This window comes from Pelophylax lessonae (genome assembly GCF_965119305.1).
Source record: "Pelophylax lessonae genome assembly, chromosome: 10".
NCBI lineage: Eukaryota > Metazoa > Chordata > Amphibia > Anura > Ranidae > Pelophylax > Pelophylax lessonae.
In genome coordinates, this window is record NC_138777.1 from 232,616,448 (window position 1) to 232,637,366 (window position 20,919).

At 47.3% G+C, this 20,919-nt stretch overlaps 1 protein-coding gene across 1 annotated transcript in view; it reads left to right on the plus strand.

The window, feature by feature from the left end:
- Nucleotides 1-20,919, plus strand: part of PHLPP2 (PH domain and leucine rich repeat protein phosphatase 2) — a 66,812-nt gene that overhangs the window by 5,617 nt on the left and 40,276 nt on the right. The window contains exon 2 of the mRNA XM_082270709.1: nt 17,396-17,640. Within this exon, the coding sequence (XP_082126835.1) occupies nt 17,396-17,640 (245 nt within the window). The remainder of the gene's footprint in view (nt 1-17,395; nt 17,641-20,919) is intronic.

The window sequence follows — 20,919 nt, forward strand, 5'->3', positions numbered from 1 at the left end:
CTGGGCGACAGACTGGATAATCTAGATCCAGAGGGTACCCTCAGTCTGGCCAGCGCGCGCGCGCGCGTGGGCCTCAGCTCTGCGCTAGGTTGGCCGCGACAAAGCCCCACTGTACGGGGGCTGGCCTGTGAGTTAAACGTCTCTTGAGGTCGCATAGGACCTGGCCTTGGTCTGAGTGGCAGCTTTCCTCCTGGCCGACAGGCACCCACATTCTGATTGAGCAGTGGTCTGTCTGGAGCAGTGCCCACTTTGTTCCTGGTATGGTAAGTAGCTGTCCCCCCCCCTCTACTCCTGGAGGGTTTTGGGGTGGACATGGGCCCCTCCCTGGGACACTGGGACCCTGGGTTTCCCTCCTCCCCCCCCCAGCCCCTCTAAACTTTCAGTGGTCACTGTGGGTCTTTCGCCCTGCTGGGGTCTGCGTCCACGCAGGTAGCTCAGGTAACGAGGATGATTCCTCTGCTCCTCTAGCCACGCATGAAAAGGCGCTGGTGGATGCTCTTTTTGTGCCAGTACGTGAAATTTTAAAAATGGAGGTTGCAGCTGATGGTCCATCGGAGGCGCTGGTCCCTTTCGGCACCCACAGGCCCTCCAAAGCGGCGAGGGTGTTCCCCTTTCTGCTTACTTTGACAACAAAACTGTGGGGTTGTCCAAAACGCAGTGGTTCCTAAGCGCTTTTGCCTTGCGGTATCCCTATGAGGATTAACTGCTTAAAAGATGGCCGGTCCAACCTGTAGAGGACTCGTCGGTTTCCAGGTTGAATAAAGCTACCTTCATTCCGGTTAAAGAGTCCCCGGCCTTTACAGATCCAGCTGATAGGAGGGTGGAGGCTCTGGACCACCATATGTTCGCTGTGGCTGGTTCGGCACTTAGGCCAGTATTTACTATGGTCCTGGTGTGGCAAACTCTGACTAAGTGGGCTAAAATTTTATTTCGGGACCTGAAGGGGAAACAGCTTCCTCCCCGTTGTCATGCGGAGCTGGCAGATCAGTTGATGCAGAGGGCTATAGTTTATCTGTGATGCTTCTTTGGATGTGGCTCCTTTGTTTTCTAGGCTGTCTGTATCAGCAATGGTCCTTTCGGCGTATTATCTAATGGCACTTTTCCACTGCAAGTACCGGCTTGGCTCCACTTGGTTTGGTTTTCCACTGCATGGTACGGTGTTGGAACGGTTCGGTACGGTTTGCTTTTCCACTAAAGTAGTAAGTGGGTGGGATAACAACGATTCTCTGACCAATCAGTGGCTAGTAGTGACAAACAGTCAAGGCTGCATGAAAAGGATTGTGGGATATGGTACCGGTACGGCCCTCTTGGAACCACAACCGAGGTGGTACTGTTTAAGCGAGCCGTACCGTTCAGTTCCATGTAGTGGAAAAGCGTTGCCGTACCGTATCGAACCGTTCCAACACCGTACCATTCAGTGGAAAAGCTCAAAAGCGTGCCGAACCGTTCGGTTCCATGCAGTGGAAAAGCGCCATAAATTAAACGCTGGTCTGCAGACCAGACTTCTAAGAAGGCCTTATCTGATCTCCCCCTTGTTGGGGATCGCCGGTTTGGAGCTTCCTTAGATGACATTGTTAAGGGTCTCACAGGGGGGGCTACCAAGGGCAAGGAGCTCCATCGTAGACGTGGGCCATTCTCCTCAGCTCATGAGAGGTTTTTTCGTCCCTCAAAGTCTCAAGACAAGGGATCAAAAGTCAGGGCCTCTCCCGGAAGTTCCAAGAAAACCTGGTCTGGCAAGCCAGAAGCAGACTCTTTTCAGACCTGCGGCCATGGCTGCCTCTGCATGAATGGGGCGCCCTCACCCCTACCTGGTGTGGGGGGATGTCTTCGCTGGTTTCCAGATCCATGGACCTCCCTGGTACAGGACGAGTGGGTCCTCAAAGATATTCGGTCAGGCTACAAGATCGAGTTCAGACTTATCCTCCGGAAAGATTCTTCCCTTCCAACCTGCACTTGTCCCCAGATCGCTTACAGGGTCTCTTTGGGGGCAGTGCAAGACTTGTTACTTTAAGGGGTGATTGTCCTGGTCCCAACTTCTGAACTTTTTCAGGGTTTTTACTCAAACCTCTTTACAGTTTCCAGGAAGGAAGGCAAATCACGTACATGTACGTGATTGTGCGCAGCAGGACCGCAAATGTTAGGCGCTGCCTGACCAATCCTTACACAGGATTATGTATTGATAACAATTTGTTGTTCCTTATAGAGTGGCATTGATATATGTATTGGTATTGATATATGTTTTAACCACTTGCTGACCGCCGCCCGACTATATACGGCGGCGGTCAGCCCCTCCCCAGGAAAAGTGACGTACCGGTACGTCACTAGCCTGGGAGCGAATAGGGGGTGAGCGCGCGCTGCCGGAGGCGTGTTCCCGCCCCCGCTCGTACCCGACGAAGCCGGCGCGTGTGACCAGCGGACCCGATGTCCGCCGGTCACTCGCGATCGTCGGGTAGAGAGGGAGAAAGGCAGGCGGCTAATGTAAACAAAGCCGTCTGTCATTCTCCCCTGTGTAAAAGCACAGATCACTCGGTCCTGCTATGTAGGACCGTTGATCTGTGCTATTACACCACTAGCCACATCCAATGACAGTTAGAAACACGCCCCTAGGGACACACTTAACCCCTCCCTCTCCAATAAAGTTAACCCCTTCCCTCCCAGTGTCATTTTTACAGTAACAGTGCATATGTATAGCACTGATTTCTGTAGTAATGTCACTGGTCCCCCCAAAAGTGTCAAAAATGTCGGTCAAGGGTCCGATCTGTCCACCGCAATGTCGCAGTACCGCAAAAAAAATCGCAGATCGCCGCCATTACGCGTTAAAAAAAAAAAACAACAAAAATGACAGAAATCTTTCCCTTAGTTAGTAAACGCAATAACTTTTGTGCAAACCAATCAAAATACGCTTATTGTGATTTTTTTTACCAAATATAGGTAGCAGAAAACAAATTGGGCAAAAATTTAAAAAAAATTTTGATTTTTACATTTTTTGGGGGGGAATTTCATATAAAAAAATGTGAAAAATATTGTTATTTTTGCAAAATTGTCGCTCTTTTTTTGTTTATAGCGCATAATCAAAAAATCGCACAGGTGATCAAATACCACCAAAAGAAAGCTCTGTTTGTGGGAAAAAAAGGACGTCAAATTTGTTTGGGTACAGCATCGCACGACCGCGCAATTGTCCATTAAAGTCACGCAGTGCCGAATCGCAAAATACCCCCTGGTCAGGAAGGGGGTAAAATCTTCTGGGGCTTAAGTGGTTAACACATCCCTCTAGCGCCACTGTATACCTTCCTCCTTCAGGTGTGAAGGGCGCCATTGCGTATGGCGGAGATCTTGGCGCTGACCGTTGGCGCAGTGTGTCCTGAGCCGGGCAGGTTCTCTTATCGCGGTATTTGCTAATTGTTGGAATATTGAGCATTCAGCCCGGACAGCTCTGTGATTGGTGATGACCTTTGCACTCTTTGCGCCCGATAAGCTTGGCGTTGTTTGTCTTTCCTCATTACTTGTATGGAAGCGAGTTCAGTGTTACACTTCCAATGATTGAAGTCGTGTAATTAGCCGGCTAATAGCTCAGATCTACAATGACGCCTGTGTGTGCCGAGCGTCCTCTGCAGGACCCGGAGTCCCTCCGGTCTGATGAAAGAGAAAGGGCAGACCGAAAACTTTCTCAGAATCCTAAAGAAGTGATCACTGCCGGGTTTATTCCGGAATTAAATTATTCCTCTGAAATCATTAGAACTGTGTAGGCATGTGTGGGAAAGTATTAGATATCCCCACCATCCAACCACCACACCTTTTCAGGCCTCGTGCACACAGACCCTTAATGTGTGTCTATAGACACAATATTTATTTTTAGATGTAGATCGGGGTCTCCAAACTACGGCCCGCTTCCCACACTTAGGATTAGTTGCCAATCCTCAGACTTAATGCAGAAACTGAGGAATCCGATCAGTTTGGTTCTGCTTTTGATGGGGAACCTGATGTATGGGGGGTACTCTGGTCGGGGAAGCTGATGCAAGGTGGGAATCTGATGGAGGATCCTGATGTAAGGGGCACTCTGATTGGGGACCCTGATGTAAGGGGGGACTCTGGTAGGGGACCCTGATGTATGGGGGGACTCAGAGGGGGATCGTGATGTAGCAGGACTCTAATGGGGACCCTGATTTAACGAGAGGCTCTGATGGGGACACTTATGTAATGGGTGCCTCTGGTGGGGGACCATGTTGTATGGGGTGCCTCTGGTGGGGGACCCTGATGTATGGGTAGCCTCTGGTGGAGGACCCTAATGTTTGGGGCGCCTCTGGGTGGGGGACCCTGATGTATGGGGTGCCTCTGGTGGGGGACCCTGATGTGTGGGGTGCCTCTGGTGGGGGACCCTGATGTAAGGGGCGCCTCTGGTGGGGGACTCTGGTGTAAGAAGCACCTCTGGTGGGGGACCCTGGTGTAAGGGGCGCCTCTGGTGGGGGACCCTTGTGTAAGGGGCGCCTCTGGTGGGGGACCCTGATGTATGGGAAGCCTCTGGTGGGGGACAGAGCCTGTGGTGGGGGACCCTCATGTATGGGGAGCCTCTGGTGGGGGACCCTGATGTATGGGGAGCCTCTGGTGGGGGACCCTGATGTATGGGGAGCCTCTGGTGGGGGGACCCTGATGTATGGGGAGCCTTTGGTGGGGGACCCTGATGTAAGGGGTGCCCCTGGTGGAGGATCCTGATGTCCAGGGGACTCTGATGGGGACCTGTATAGATAGGTTGACTCTGATGGGGGACCCTGATGTCCAGGGGACTCTGATGGGGACCTGTATAGATAGGTTGACTCTGGTGGAGAACGCTGATGTTCAGGGGACTCTGATGGGGACCCATATAGATAGGTTGACTCTAGTGGGGGACCCTGATGTCCAGGGGACTCTGATGGGGACCCATATAGATAGGTTGACTCTGGTGGGGGACCCTGATGTTATGGGGGGGCTTCTGATGTGAAGTTATTTCTTCGAGAGTTTTTATTCATTTCATTCGTTTATTCTATTCATTCATTTTTTAATCAGATTTTTTTGTTCAGCCTCCAAATATGTGCAAAATGTATAATCCGGCCCCTCCTACTGCAATGTTTGGAGACCCCCCGATCTAGACAGTTGATGGAATGGTTGAAAGTAAACTCCAGACTAACAACTTTTACCCGCCAAAGGATTTTTATTTCTGTCCCTCATGTTTGAAGATGAATACAGCCCTGATCTTTTTCTGCTGCTGTTTCACTTTCACTTACAGGTCTCCTCCCTGCGCTGTGACTGGACAGTGAAAAGAGAAGCAGCACACTTATCGAACTGGTTAGGCCAAGATCAACTTGCGACATGCAAGATCCTTTCCTACTGCCATGTTAGGCTTTTGGTGGACGGTCAGGGGATGGTAACATGTAGGAGTTATGGAAGGTCTAAGACTCGCTGCCCTGTAGATGCCTGGGGAGATTTACTAAAACTGGAGCACTCAGAATCTGGTGCAGCCATGAATGGAAGCCAATCCGCTTCTAACTTCAGCTTGTTCAATGAAGCTTTGACAATAAATCCTGGAAGCTGATTGGTTTCTATGAAGAGCTGCACCAGATTTTGCACACTCCAGTTCTAGTAAATAACCCCCAGTGTCTCTCAGCTCCTAAGTTTGCATAGCAGTGATAGATAACACAACCCCACAGCTCAGACAAATGGAAACAACTTCTGAGCTTTGCTGTTTGATTCTGTTATGTGTAGTCAAGAGCTGGGAGACGGTGTGTGAGGTCAGTCATCAAAAAAGATAAAGTCACAAAAAAGTGCATTATAGTAATTCATTTAAAGTGACATGCACATGTGCTAAAAGTAAAGTATCCAACCGTTCTCTTTCTTCAGTGAAGGCCGCTTCAGTGTGACAATCAGAGCCGGGACAAGGGATGGGCAGGAGGGGCGGCTGCCCTGGGCGCTGTGGTATCATGTTAAGTGGAGGGGCACCACAAGGAGATTGAGGGGGGGGGATTTGTGCTGGAAGAGAGTTTAGGGGGTGGCAGGGGGTACGTATTGTTCTAGTTGGGGAAATTTGGGGAGTGCTAAGAGTAGTGATTTAGGAGGATTTGTTTTTTGGGGGGGGGGGGGTGAGGGGAAGAAAATTAATGCTAGGAGGAGGGATTTGGGGGTAATTTGTGTTGTGCTGGGAGGGGGTATGTAAAGTTGGAGAAAGGAGATGTGTCCCGTACTAGGCGGGAAATTTTAGGGGTAAATGATTTGTGCTAGGCAGAGTGTTTCTTTTTTTTTGTGGGGGGGGGGGGGTGGAAAAGCTGTGAGGGGGGATTTCAGCATGGGGGGTGGATTTGTACTGAGGGGGGATTTATGTTTAGGAGGTACCTTGCATATTAGTGCTCAGTGATTTTGTGGGGGGATTTTTGCTAACACATAATGCTCATACATCTTTGGGGCAGTTTGACATGTTCGCCCTGGGCTCTAGATGACCTTGTCTCAGCACTGGTGACAACATAAAAACAAATGGTGTACTTCCACCTGATCGTGACTCCTAAGTGCTCTCAGTATTTTCACCTTAATGAGTAATCAAATGCGCTTTTGATTACATAGAGAAATCATCCTCCATCTTTGCTAGCCCAATTGTAGTGTTTTTCAGCTGATTTGGATAACCCTACGCGTTACGTCATGTCCTGATGAAGTCATGTGGGTGTGACGTAACGCGTAGGCATCCCATACCAGAAGTGATGTTTGGAGATCATATGCATGTGAGGGAGCTTTAAGGGCACCACCCCAGATATCCAAATCAACTAAAAAGGACCATAATGGTGCTATTATCGATGGAGGATGACTTCTCGAAGTAATCAAAAGCGTATTTGATTACTCATAAGGTCCCTTCCACACTTTTACGACCTGAAAGTCTCCTCTATGAGAGATCGGATATGAGAGATCGGATGAAAACGGACCGCCTGTCCATTTTCATCCGATCCTATCCGATCCTCCAGACAGATGGAAAATATGGTTTCCATTCGTCTGGATTTCCTGGACAGGATCGGATAGGATAGCAGCAGGTGTCAGCAGAGATGTGTCCACTGACATCCGCTGCTCCACAGGGATGCATGAAGCATCCGATTAGGTCTGCCTGAAAACCTGACAGGGACCTGATCGGAAAGCCCGTGTGAAAGGGGCCTAAGTCGCATCCTACAGCAAAAGCCATGGTCCACAGAGAGCTTCCAAACCGTCAGAGGGATCTCATTGTTAAAAGGTATCAGTCAGGAGAAGGGTACAAAAGAATTTTCAAGGCATTAGATATACCATGGAACACAGTGAAGATAGTCTACATCAAGTGGAGAAAATATGGCACAACAGTGACATCACCAAGAACTGGACGTCCATCCAAAACTGATGAAAAGACGGGAAGAAACCTGGTCAGGGAGGCTGCTAAGAGGCCTACAGCAACAAGGAGCTGCAGGAATATGTGGGAAGTACTGGCTGTGTGGTTCATGTGACAACAATCTCCTGTATTCTTCATATGTCTGGGCTATGGGGTAGACTGGCAAGACGGAATCCTTTTCTTACCAAGAAAAACATCCAAGCTCAGCTAAATTTCGTAAAAACAAGTCTCCCAAAAGCATGAGGGAAAATGTGTTTTGGTCTGATACAACCAAGGTTGAACTTTTTGGCCATAACTCCAAAAGATATGTTTTGGCGCAAAAACAACACTGCAACTCACCAGAAGAACACCATACCCACCGTGAAGCATGGTGGTGGCAGCGTCATGCTTTGGGGCTGTTTTTCTTCAGCTGGAACAGCGGCCTTAGTCAAGGTAGAGGGAATTATGAACACTTCTAAATACCAGTCATTATTGGCACAAAACCTTCAGGCTTCTGCTAGAAAGCTGAACATGAAGAGGAACTTCATCTTTCAGCGTGACAACGACCCAAAGCATACATCCAAATCAACGCAGGAATGGCTTCACCAGTATTCCATTACTGGTGGGAACACAGTGTGGTGTTTGGAGCAACCACACCTGGCATTAATTTTGAGCACATATCATTATTATTACATATTATTTGGCTACCACATTACAGATTTTTTTTTTTGCGCAGAGGTATTTTTTTATCATTGGTGTGTGAGGTCAGTTGAGGGTGATCCCCGGATCGGTGACTCTCCTTGAGGAGAAATTACTTGTCCCATGACGATGGCATTTTGTTGACAAGCTTTATATCCTTTCCTTTTATTGTTCGTCACTCCTTGGAGGCCAATAAAGCCAAAACCAAGACACACAGCTGTAATAAATGTCACCCGCCGTACATACCAGGGACTTGTATTCCCATGAGAGGTGGGGGCTAGAAAATGGACATTCATGACTCTCCAACCAATATAAGTACAGAGCTCCGCCCAGTGGCCTAGGTTTCTCTTCCCAAAACAGGAGCCCCTCCCAGAAGGAGCTTCAAACAATCGTCTAGAATTTTTTACCAAATATATAAAGCCAGGGGATTTCAAAACCTTCTAAATAAAGGACAAGTTTTTTGCCCTTCAGATTTTAGGGGGCCAGAATGTGGCCAATTGGAGTAGAAAATGTCCTGACGTTAGTGGGAGTAAACAATGTGGAGGAATAGTGCCCCATCATTAGTGTCAGTGGAAGGAATAGTGCCCCATCATTGGTATCAGTAGGAGGAATAGTGCCCCATCATTGGTGTCAGTGGAAGGAATAGTGCCCCATCATTGGTGTCAGTGGGAGGAATAATGCCCCATCATTGGTGTCAGTGGGAGGATTAGTGCCCCATTATTGGCATCGATGGGAGGAATAGTGCCCCATCATTGGTGTCAATGGGAGGAATGGTGCCCCATCATTGGTATCAGCGGACGAAATTGAGCCCCATCCTTTGTTTCAGCAGAAGAAATTGAGCCCCATCATTGGTATCAGTGGGAGGAATAGTGCCCCATTGTTGGTGTCAGTGGGAGGAATAGTGCCCCATTATTGGTGTCAGTGGAAGGAAAAACGCTCCATCATTGGTATCAGCAGAAGGAACAGTTGCCCATCATTGGTGTCAGAAGGAGGAATAGTGCCCCATCATTGGTGTCAGTGGGAGGAATAGTGCCCCATCATTGGTGTCAGCAGAAGGAACAGTTCCCCATCATTGGTGTCAGAAGGAGGAATAGTGCCCCATCATTGGTGTCAGAAGGAATAGTGCCCCATCATTGGTATCAGTGGGAGGAATAGTGCCCCATCATTGGTATCAGTGGGAGGAATAGTGCCCCATCATTGGTGTCAGTGGGAGGAATAGTGCCCCATCATTGGTATCAGTGGGAGGAATAGTGTCCCATCATTGGTGTCAGCAGAAGGAACAGTTCCCCATCATTGGTGTCAGAAGGAGGAATAGTGCCCCATCATTGGTGTCAGAAGGAGGAATAGTGCCCCGTCCTTGGTATCAGTGGGAGGAATAGTGCCCCATCATTTGTATCAGTGGGCGGAATAGTGCCCCATTATTGGTGTCAGTGGAAGGAAAAACGCTCCATCATTGGTATCAGCAGACGGAACAGTTGCCCATCATTGGTGTCAGAAGGAGGAATAGTGCCCCATCATTGATGTCAGTGGGAGGAATAGTGCCCCATCATTGGTGTCAGCAGAAGGAACAGTTCCCCATCATTGGTGTCAGAAGGAGGAATAGTGCCCCATCATTGGTGTCAGAAGGAATAGTGCCCCATCATTGGTATCAGTGGGAGGAATAGTGCCCCATCATTGGTGTCAATGGGAGGAATGGTGCCCCATCATTGGTATCAGCGGACGAAATTGAGCCCCATCCTTGGTTTCAGCAGAAGAAATCGAGCCCCATCATTGGTATCAGTGGGAGGAATAGTGCCCCATTGTTGGTGTCAGTGGGAGGAATAGTGCCCCATTGTTGGTGTCAGTGGAAGGAAAAACGCTCCATCATTGGTATCAGCAGAAGGAACAGTTGCCCATCATTGGTGTCAGAAGGAGGAATAGTGCCCCATCATTGGTGTCAGTGGGAGGAATAGTGCCCCATCATTGGTGTCAGCAGAAGGAACAGTTCCCCATCATTGGTGTCAGAAGGAGGAATAGTGCCCCATCATTGGTGTCAGAAGGAATAGTGCCCCATCATTGGTATCAGTGGGAGGAATAGTGCCCCATCATTGGTGTCAGTGGGAGGAATAGTGCCCCATCATTTGTATCAGTGGGCGGAATAGTGCCCAATCATTGGTGTCAGCAGAAGGAACAGTTCCCCATCGTTGGTGTCAGAAGGAGGAATAGTGCCCCATTCATTGGTGTCGTTTTTACCCTCCTTAAGCTGTAAAGGCAGCTGGACAGAGTTGTAAAATGCTGTAGCGACAATGCTTCATGGTGTGGAAAAAATTAAACCCTCTGTTGCATTCATAGGCCAGAATCACCATCTAACACGACCCATTGAAGTGAATAGGGCCGTGCCGCAATGCTAAGCTTGTGACTGAGGCATGGAATTCCCATTGAAAAACCCCATTCAGCTGTCAAAAAGCCACACCTTTACTGCTCTCTTTTTTGTTTGTTTTTTTCTTTTCAGAGAGCAGCGCAGGTGTAAATGAAGCCCAATGAGGTGATCACTCTGCACTCTCCTTCTGCCAGCAAGCACCGAGAGCCAGCTTATCAGGGGGCTTACCCCATCTCTCCCAATCTGAGTCCTGGCATGTGGGACATTACAGAAAATAAATGACTTTACATGAGCCGTATTAATCATGCATTTCTAGATTTGTAATTAATACATAACCGGATTAATCTGTAATCTTTTATTATCCTTTGGAACTTCCCTCGATTGAAGTCCTGTAATTACCTGCTAATGGATTGTGGGTGTAAAGTTCAGTCCTGAGGGTTGCCTGTTGGACTTGTTCCATCCAGTCTTATAAAGAAAAAGAACAACTTAGAATTGTCTGTGAATTTGGAGCCCTTACATGAGTCGGCTTTAAGCCCCCATTCACATTGGTGCGACTTGTCATGCGATTTGACCTGTCACACCCTATTGTCAGCAATGGAACTGTATAAATCGGGGCAACGCCTACTTTGCAGTCCCACACCGACTTCAAACAGTAGTTCCTGCACTACTTTTATGAGGGCGCTCTGGATAGTGGATTCTGTTCAGAGGCGATGTCCGCAATGGATTGGATACAGAACAGACAAGCAGGACTAGGGCAGCAACTCCAAGAGGGAAGCAAACTCTGGTACAAAGAAAACAGAAGGCGCCTCTAAGTGCAGAAAACAAATGACTTTTATTGCCAAAGGATAAAAATGCACTCACTAGCATTAAAATAAACCAGGCTCATCATAGGATGTGGAAAGGAATCCAGTGACAGGTGATCCCAGGGGTGTTCCAATGTGCAGCTCGATGGTGAAGATTCCAACCAACCAGCAGAGGGGACCGCAGGAGAAAGAACCAGGAAGGACGGCCATGCTGCTGGGACCAGGGTGGAACACAAATACCAGGAAATGATGTCAAAGGGGCAGCCTTCTGGGTTTGGGCACACCCGCGGGCGCCCCCTGCCGACTGTAGTTAAAGTGCAACTCACGGATTATATAAACCGTGCATGTCAACTGATAATGGCACCCAGATTTGTCTCTTATATACCTGGTAGCAGAGCCTGATCTCCTACATCTCTGACTCGGGTCCCCTGATAGGCTGAACAGAAGGCGCAGGAGTGCAGAGTGACACCAGTGCTTGTAGGTCTTGCCAGTAGCAGAGCCGGTGTCCACTATTACATCAGTAACAAACAAAATGGCCCCTGCCCCCACCTATAACTGGCCTTCACTGCAAGGTGCACATGGAAGGGCAACTCATGCAAAACAAAGCCAAAGAAATTCCCAGCTCAGCTTACCAGCCAGCCTGCAATCGACTAAATTATCCAGGGGTTTAGTTTGAACACATTTACAAATGCATGTGTAAGCTGCAAGGCCCCTTCACGGCACCCTGTATTACCTGCAGTCCTAACTCCTGTAAGTTTATGAGCGACTCCACAGTGGAAGCACATGCACTCTAATGGATAGATGGGGGCAGGTGGGTCTGGAGATAGCCCAATCCTCGTTAAAGGTACTGGGGCATACTGGACACATGGCACGATGGCAGCACATAGCACTCCTGTTCACCCCTTCCCACCCCACAGCCGGCCCATTCACAGCACGATTCGCGCTTGCACAGTAGGAAACTGGCTGCAAGGCTTCACTGCCTATTTCCCTTAGTCATGATGGCGGCACCAGCACCCAAGAGCCGATTCAAGAATTGGCTCGGGTTGGGACACCGCTGGGATGCCTGGACAGGTAAGTGCTCTATTCGTAAAAGTCAGCAGCTTCAGTACTTTGTAGCTGCGAGTTTTAATTTTTGGAGGGGGCGGGACTCCTCTTTAAATAGCCCATTTGGCGGCACTATCTGTCATGGGTGCACGTGAGCACGCCGACACACACAGACAAATTTTCACGGATGAGTATTAGAATGTGCACAGAATTCCACCCAGAGGAGCCATCTTGTCTACTGGCATGCCCATCCTGACAGCAGCTCTGCCAAAGGTGGAATGCTTTTATTGGTCCTCTCACTGTTGAGAATATCTTCTCGTTGACCTTGTCTGTCCCTCTTTGTATGGGTCACAGGTCACTTTTATGGTATTGGAAGTTTGTAGCAGTAATCTGTGCCGTAGCTGAGTAGTTAGGACCTAGCTCTGGATCGTGAATTCAGTCCCATGAAGGAACACTATCTGCATAGAATTTGTATGTTCCCTTTGCTTCTGTTTCCTCCCACAAGCCGGAAATTAGTGGAGAACATGCAAACACCATGCAGACGTGAGTCCTGGGTGGGAACTGCAAGCTCGAAACAGCAAGTGCCAACCACTTAGCCACTACGACAGTGCGAGGCCTTGCCACAGTGAGAATTTAGTAAATTGGTATAAAAAGGACGCTGGTTTCTTAAATGTGCAGTTTGAGAAGTTCTTTCATGTTTATTGTTAATAGAGAAAGCTATGCTCTGTTTTCACCAGATTTGGTAATTCCTGTTCGGGGCCAGGTGCTTGAAGGTTCCAAAGAGTATTGGGTGGGACAAATATAACACAAAAAAGGTTCAAGCGCTAGTCCTGGATGCAGTTTTCCTGTTAAGTCATGAACCCAGAAGTTGATAAACTGTAGAAACTGTACATCAATTGCAACACGGCTGCCCAATCCTTAACACGGGATGGTGTATGGAAACAATTAAAACAAAAAAGAAGGATGGCACTCTTGTGTGCAGATATGGTTAATCAAATATAAATGATGACCCCCAAAAATAGTCTCATAGTGAGCCTTAAAGGTTTAATAAACATGAAACAGATTAAAATGAATGAATATACTTCCAAACCATTCCCTGAAGCCTCTGAGTCTCCTTGGGGTGCTGTGGGGATCCCTGGTGGTAATTATGGGAATCAAATCGCATCTGGTAACCCAAGATGAAGAAAAGGTAATCCCTGATGATAAATCTCAGCATCCAATGGTAGAGGCTCACACGGTCCTGTGTGCGGCCGCTACACTGAACCGCAGCCGATGTGTTCTCCGTAGCCGCCTTCTCCGTGAGGACCGGAAATGGCGCATGGATGACGTCACCGGAAGTGACGCCGAGGCGATAAACAGGAAGCCGGGCGGGACGATGGAGATATCACGAGAGCTTCTGAAAGCTTCTGGTTGCCACAACTACATGTTTCGCTATACCTAGCTTTGTCAAGTTGCGGCAACTGGCAACCGGAAGCATTAAGAAGCCAATGATGTGGGCGGGGTTGGACCAAGCGGCCAATGAGAACCTTATTGATAATATGGGGAAGGAATAAGCGGAAAAAGGAAGAAATAAGACACACGGGATTCCCAAAGCAACCCAGACATAATAGGAGATCCGATATGCTCCATGGCCATATAGATCTGTGTCTGGGTGAGCGCACAGGTGATCAAGATCATTATAAGCCAGATCTGAGCATAGCTCAGGGCAGTTGCTGCCATTCAGAGACGCAGGCAGTGTATGAAGATAGTGGTGTGATCCAGCCAGAAGGGGTGACCTACTTGGGAGACTTGACCCTATGTTGTGGGGTTTTTTTGCCCATAGGACTGGGAGAGTCAGGACAGCTATACGGGTCCAGAGAGAACAGGAAAGCTGAGGTGACTACTGAGTCTTCAGAGGGGGCTGGAGGGAGTCCAGTGTTTCTGAGAAGTGGGAGAGCCCGAGGTGCTAGAAGAACCTTATCCAGTGAGGCCAGGAGTGGGCCCGAGAAGCAAGGTACTGCAAACACAGACCTAATGAGCCTGAGGAGCACAAGGTCCGAGAGACTGGAGTGAGCAGCACTGCTCACTGAAGAGCCAGTTGGGTAACTGGTTGGTGATGGACTTTTGCTTTGTTTTTCTCTTTTAATAAAAGTATGCCCTTAAACATTGTTTAGACTGACGTGAACTCACTTCAAAAACCCATCTACCATGATGGATAGCATCCCCCATATCACACCATTGTGCTGCCCTTTATGATGATCATCCCTAGTGGTCAGATAATGTTGGGTCAGTAGTGTTGTGCATACCAATGACAAAGGTTTTTGGAAACAGGACCATCATCACACCTATATGAACTTGTTGGATATCCTATTCTAAAACCATAGGGTTGCAACTATAACAGCCTCCACTCTTCCGGGAAGGCTTTTCACAAGACATTGGATTGTGTCTGTGCGAATTTGTGTCCATTCAGCCAAAAGAACATTTTTGAGGTCAGATACTCAATTTGGATGAGAAGACCTTAGATGGCATTTGGCATTCCTGCTCATCTCGAAGGTGTTCAGTAGGGTTGAGGATAGGGCTTTGTGCAGACCAATGGAGGTCCTCCACACCAAACTCATCAAACCATGTCTTTATGGAGCTGGCTTTGTCCACAGGGGCCCAATCATACGAGAACAGAAAAGGGTCTTCTCCAAACTGTTACCACAAAGACAGAGGAACTTGGAGGTAATGATGTTGGATATTGAGAACACCTGGCTCACCATCTGTGTGCCAAATCATCCCAAAGGTGTTCAGTAGGGAAGAGGTCAGGGTTCTGTGCAGGACACTCAATTTCCTCCACACCAAACTCATCAAACCATGCCTTTAGGGAGCTGTTTTTTTTTGCACTGGGGCACAGCCATTCTGGAACAGAAAAAGGCCTTCTACAAAGTGTAGCTACGAAGGTTGGCATTGTTTAAAATATCTTTGCATGCTGTAGCATAAAATTCACCCTTCACCTGAAAGGCCTAAATTCAGTTTTGGTTTTAGAACTGGATGTCCAGCAAACTCGTATAGGTGTGATAGTCAGGTGTCTACAGATGTTGGCCAGATAGTGCCTAGTTTTGTAATCGGTTGATTGTTGAAGTGTTTTTATAAAAAGCCTACAAAAGAGTAATAAGACAAATAATAGCAGAACAATATTAATACTGTAGATGTAAAAATGTCAAAAAGTTGTGCTAGGATAACAAATCGCTCATAAATCAGATGATCCCATAAATAGCTCATAAATCAAATGGTCGCTGAAATCAAGCTGCTGGCACATGTATGCAGGAATAAAAGCATAAATATAACAATAACAAAGAAAAGTGGAGCTTATAAGTATATAAAAGTATAAAATCGAATCAGATTAAAAATGTAAAGGTAGAAGCAAATGCGAGGGTTGATCAAGTAGATATCCCAAGAAAGCCACCACCAACACCGAACACACTGCCTCTTACCCCAAGATGTGGACCTCCTGTAAGAAAGGTCAAAATAACATGATAGTATCCTTGGCAGTTAGAAGCTCAAACACCATTCACTCCTCAAGGATCCTTCTTAAATGGCAAAAAATCCTCTTCATTTGATCCAGAGGCTCGTGTGGCTCATAAATTTAAAGAGGGACACTCATTGGTAGTACGTTCAAATAAGAGTAGATTTATCAAGAATAATCAGGTGATAAACTTACATTCTTATAGATGTAAAAGCGTAGTTGTTTTCAGGAAACCTATGTTGTTTCAAACCTGAAGGATGACCGCCACGTCCGGGTGCACAATGACGTCACAAAACTAACCTCCTCCCTACGCGTTTCATCAGCGATGACATCGTCAGGGGCTTCTAACTGCCAAGGATACTATCATGCCATTTTGACCTTCCTTACAGGCGGTCCACATCTTGGGTTAGGAGGCAGTGTGGTTGGTGTTGGCTTTCTTTGGACTGACATTTTTGACACTTTTGGGGGGACCAGTGACATTACTACAGTAATCAGTGCTATAAATATGCACTGTTACTGTACTAATGACACTGGCAGGGAAGGGGTTAACAGTATAGGTGATCAAGGGGTAAAATGTGACCCTAGGGGAGTGATTTTAACTGTGGGGGGCGTGGCTTCTGAGATGACCACAGAGACATGGGATCCTATATAGAAGGATCACATGAGCTCTGCGATCATCCCAGGGAGAAGGGCGGTCGGCTGTGTTTACAACAGCCAAACGTTCTTCTCTCTCAGCGGGGAGCGATCGAGATTGTCAGGCAGCAATCGGAGCCGCCTGACACACACACTGGCTTCCCCTCTGACGATCGGGGGCAGGAGTGCGCCGGCGCGCGCTCGCCCCCCCACAGTTCCTCTTAGGCGAACGGTGTAGGTCTACGTCGTTTTGCCTGTACAAGCCACCCTGCCCTACTAGAGAGGCGGCGGGTGGTCAGGAACTGGTTAATGTCTAAACAGCTGGCAACAAAAGTGAGTACACCCTTAAGTCAAAATGTCCAAATTGAGCCCAATTAGCCATTTTCCCTCCCCGGTGTCATGTGACTCGTTAGTGTTACAAGGTCTCAGGTGTGAATGGGAAGCAGGTGTGTTAAATTTGGTGTTATCGCTCTCACTCTCTCATACTGGTCACTGGAAGTTCAACATGGCACCTCATGGCAAAGAACTCTCTGAGGATCTGAAAAAAAAAAAGAATTGTTGCTCTACATAAAGATGACCTACCAGCGATGAAGAACCTTCCCATGATGCTCATGCATTCTGCAGTGTAGGTGAGCATCATGGGAAATGTAGTTCCAAAACATCTGGGGTGCCAGGGTTCGCCATCACTGACCTAGGCTATAAGAAGATTGTCAAGATCCTGAAACTGAGCTGCAGCATGGTGGCAAAGACCATACAGCGGTTTAACAGGACAGGTTCCACTCAGAACAGGCCTCGCCATGGTCGCCTAGCCAAGCTGTACACAAACTACTTTACATTGTAACAAAGTGTCATTTCTTCAGTGTTGTCACATGAAAAGATATAATAAGATATTTACAAAAATGTGAGGGGTGTACTTACTTTTGTGATATACTATACTTTACTTTATTGTTCTGTTTTGGGAATGTTTAGAGATGCCAAAAAAATCTGGCCCAGTAATGACTTTTGGCCACTTTGTTCTTCTACAGAGGAATATGAAGCGTAGTACGAGCAAGAACTGCTTGACTCAGAGGTGCTGCCTGGGCTCCCGGGAGCGAGACTGGCTGAGGGAAGACCCAAACCGCGGATGCGTCTTCGTCTACGGATCAGATCACGGCTCCTCTGTTCCTGACCTCCATGTTGTGCTCTGTACAGTGGACACGATGACCTCCGAGATCTGCTCATGTGAAGGAATGGAGAGTTTGTACATACAGCTCAACGGAGACCTGGTCAGGTGAGGCCAACAAATATCATTAGTGCTTCCGTGATGATGTGGACAAAAGCCATTTCTATCTTCTCCTCCAAATTGTTGTCTTGTCTACAGTTATCATTTGCACTTGTTAGAATGTTGGATAAAATTCACGCAAGGTCTGGAAGAACTCCAGTACCGCTAGTGATTTCCTTGTTGGTAAGGGAGCGTGATAAATGATGGACGCTCCCTGCGGCTTATACGATAAGACATTTTTCTTGTTTGCTCGGGCAGAGTAAAGCGCTCTTTCATTGTGTCGTTAGATGAACATTTGTATCACTTGTAATCCACATCACTAAGTGATCTAATTTCCCCGAGCAAATATTTGACCGCCTTGTTTGCCCTGAATTTTTTGCCGCGTCCCCGTGGAGATGTTTAGAGATCAGATTGGCGTCTTGTCTGAAGCTGATATGGGATTTAATGTGATGACAGATGAGGCTTTATTATCGGTAGATCCTTCTATTTATAGTCTCACACTTGATATTCAATCTATAGTCACCTGTTTCGAAATTCCTCTCTGTAACATATTTGGTGCCACTAAAAAAAAAAAAAAAAGTTTATGAATAATTGATGTCCTTTCATAGAAAAATGTGCAGCCCTCTCCCTTTAAATGAATCAATAAATATTAAAAGAAATGAACTTTGCTTTATATCAGGGGTCTTCAAACTATGGCCTTCCAATTGTTCAAGAACTACAATTCCCATCATGCCTGGTCATGTCTGTGAATGTCAGAGTTTCACAATGCCTCATGGGACGTGTAGTTCTGCAACAGCTGGAGGGCCGTAGTTTGAGGATCCCTGCTATATATCCACTTCTGGACCGCACACCATCAGTGTAGTGTGGACTGGCGACCCCATACAGGCACAGCGTCGTACTGGTACGCCGCTACCTGTTTCTGGGTTAAGGGCATGTGCTTGCGCCCCCCCCTCACTGGCACCCACTGAGAGGAGTTTGTCAGCAGGTCACAGCCAATGATTCATGGCGGGGGGCCTGCTGATCTGCTGTGTCCAATCACAGCCCAGAGCTCTGTGTTGTCAATCTACACAGAGCTCTGTACAGAGGGAATTACCTCTCTGTTTCTTATCCCGGCAAAGCAGGGATAAGAAACACGGAGATCTTTAGTAAAAAGCAGCACACATTACACATTGTTAGGCACACGTTTAACCCTTTGGTCGCCCCTGATGTATTAACCTCTTCCCAGCCAGTGTCATTAGTACAGTGACAGTGTATAGTATTACCACTGATCACTGTATAAGTGTCACTGGTGATGTTATGGCACTTTTTCACTGCAAGTACCGGCTCGGCTCTACTCGGCCCTGCTTGCTTTTCCACTGCTGGTACCGCAGGGTACGGTGTTGGAACGGTTCGGTACGGTATGGTTTGCTTTTCCACTAAAGTAGTACTAAAGTTAAGTGGGTGGGATAACAACGGGGTGGGTGGGATTCTCTGACCAATCAGTGGCTAGTAGTGTCTGCATGCAAAGGATTGTGGGATATGGTACCGGGTATGGTACCTCTTGGAACCACAATCGAGGTGGTACTCTTTTTGAGAGCCGTACCGTTCGGTTCCATGCAGTGGAAAAGCGCCGCCGTACCGTACCGAACCGTTCCTACACCGTACCATGCGGTACCAGCAGTGGAAAAGCACAAAAGCGAGCCGAACTGTTCGGTTCCATGCAGCAGTGGAAAAGCGCCATTAGTGTCAATTAGTCAGTTGCCACCATCGCTAGTGTCAGATTGTCCGCCACACTATCACAGTCCCACTATAAGTTGCCAATCACCGCCATTACTAGTATAAAAAAAAAAAAAAAATGCCAGTGTATAGCCCATAGTTTGTAAAACACACAAACAAATCAAGATACACTTATTGGAATTTTTTTTTTCCCGAAGACATATAGCAGAATACATTTTGGCCAACATGTATGAAGAAATGTGATTTCTTTTTTTTTTTTTTTAATGTTTTATTGGATTTGTTTTAGAACAGAATGTAGAAAATCCTGTTTTTTTTTTTTTTTATATATAATAAAAAATAAAAAAACAGTGGTAATTACCACCTAAAGAAAGCTCTCTTTGTGTGAGAAAATTTATATAAATTTAGTTTGGGTACAATGTTGCATAATCGCGCAATTACCACTTAAAGTAGCGCAGTGCCAAACAGCAGAAAAAGGTCTGGTCATGAAGGGGGTAAAATTTTCCAAAGCTGAGGTGGTCATGAACGTATAAACTACTTAAATTAAATTAGTCCACTTAAAGGGTTAAATTAACATAATATCCCTGCATGCAAGTATAAGAATCCACAATACCATATCAAAGTCAACCAAAAAAATGTGATTGAATCTTGTTCTTGCAGGGTTCTGTGCGTTTTTAGGTCCTGTTCAAGTGCAAAGTCAGGGGAAAATTCACCCCAGAATCGCACCTGAGTCGGTAAACACAAACGCAGCAGACCTTGGCCTGCAAACCGCAGCCGCACATATGTGAACTCGGCCTAGAAGTAGAACTAAAGGCAAACCTTTTTTTTTTCCATTTTGGATAGCGTAAGGGAGGTTATAATCCCTGTAAGGTGTTTTTTTGTTTTTTTTTTTGTCCTCTTAGTGATATATAGTTTTTGGAGATCAAGGAGAGAGGAAGAGTTTCCAGTAAGGAAGTGACTGCTGTGGGCTTCAACAAAATGGCGGCCTCCAGCAAGAAGAAACGGGAGCGATTCTGGAGGCAATTTACAGCATGCACTGTTATCAAACTGTTATGTGTAAAGTTCCGCTTTAACCTTCCTTCCTGGTGATCAGGACAGTTGGAGAGAGTATATTGTACACAGATAGTATTAAAAACTAGGGGGTCGACCGATTATCGGTTCGGCCGATTATTGGGGGCCAGTATTCACATTTTTAAAATAATCAATATTGGTCACAAACTTACAGATTTTCCCGATATTGGTTTCCCCCACTATTATATCTACCCGGGCCGGTAGAAGAATCCAGGACTCCGAAGGTTTGCATTGCACTAGGGAATGGAAACGTTCTGACAGTCTGACTGAGTCCTGGCTTCTTCTACCCAAATAGGGCAAAGGCCGCCGCCTGCCTTGCCTCAGACAGTGCACACCACGGACCAGAGAGGACACGCAAGCCAGCCAGCAGCCACCCACCCACCCATAGCAGGTAGCCAGGCCACCCAACCCACACTCCTACAGCAGGGTGCACCATGCCAGCCAGCCGCCCACCCACAGCAGGGTGCACCATGCCAGCCAGCCAGCCACCCACAGCAGGGTGCA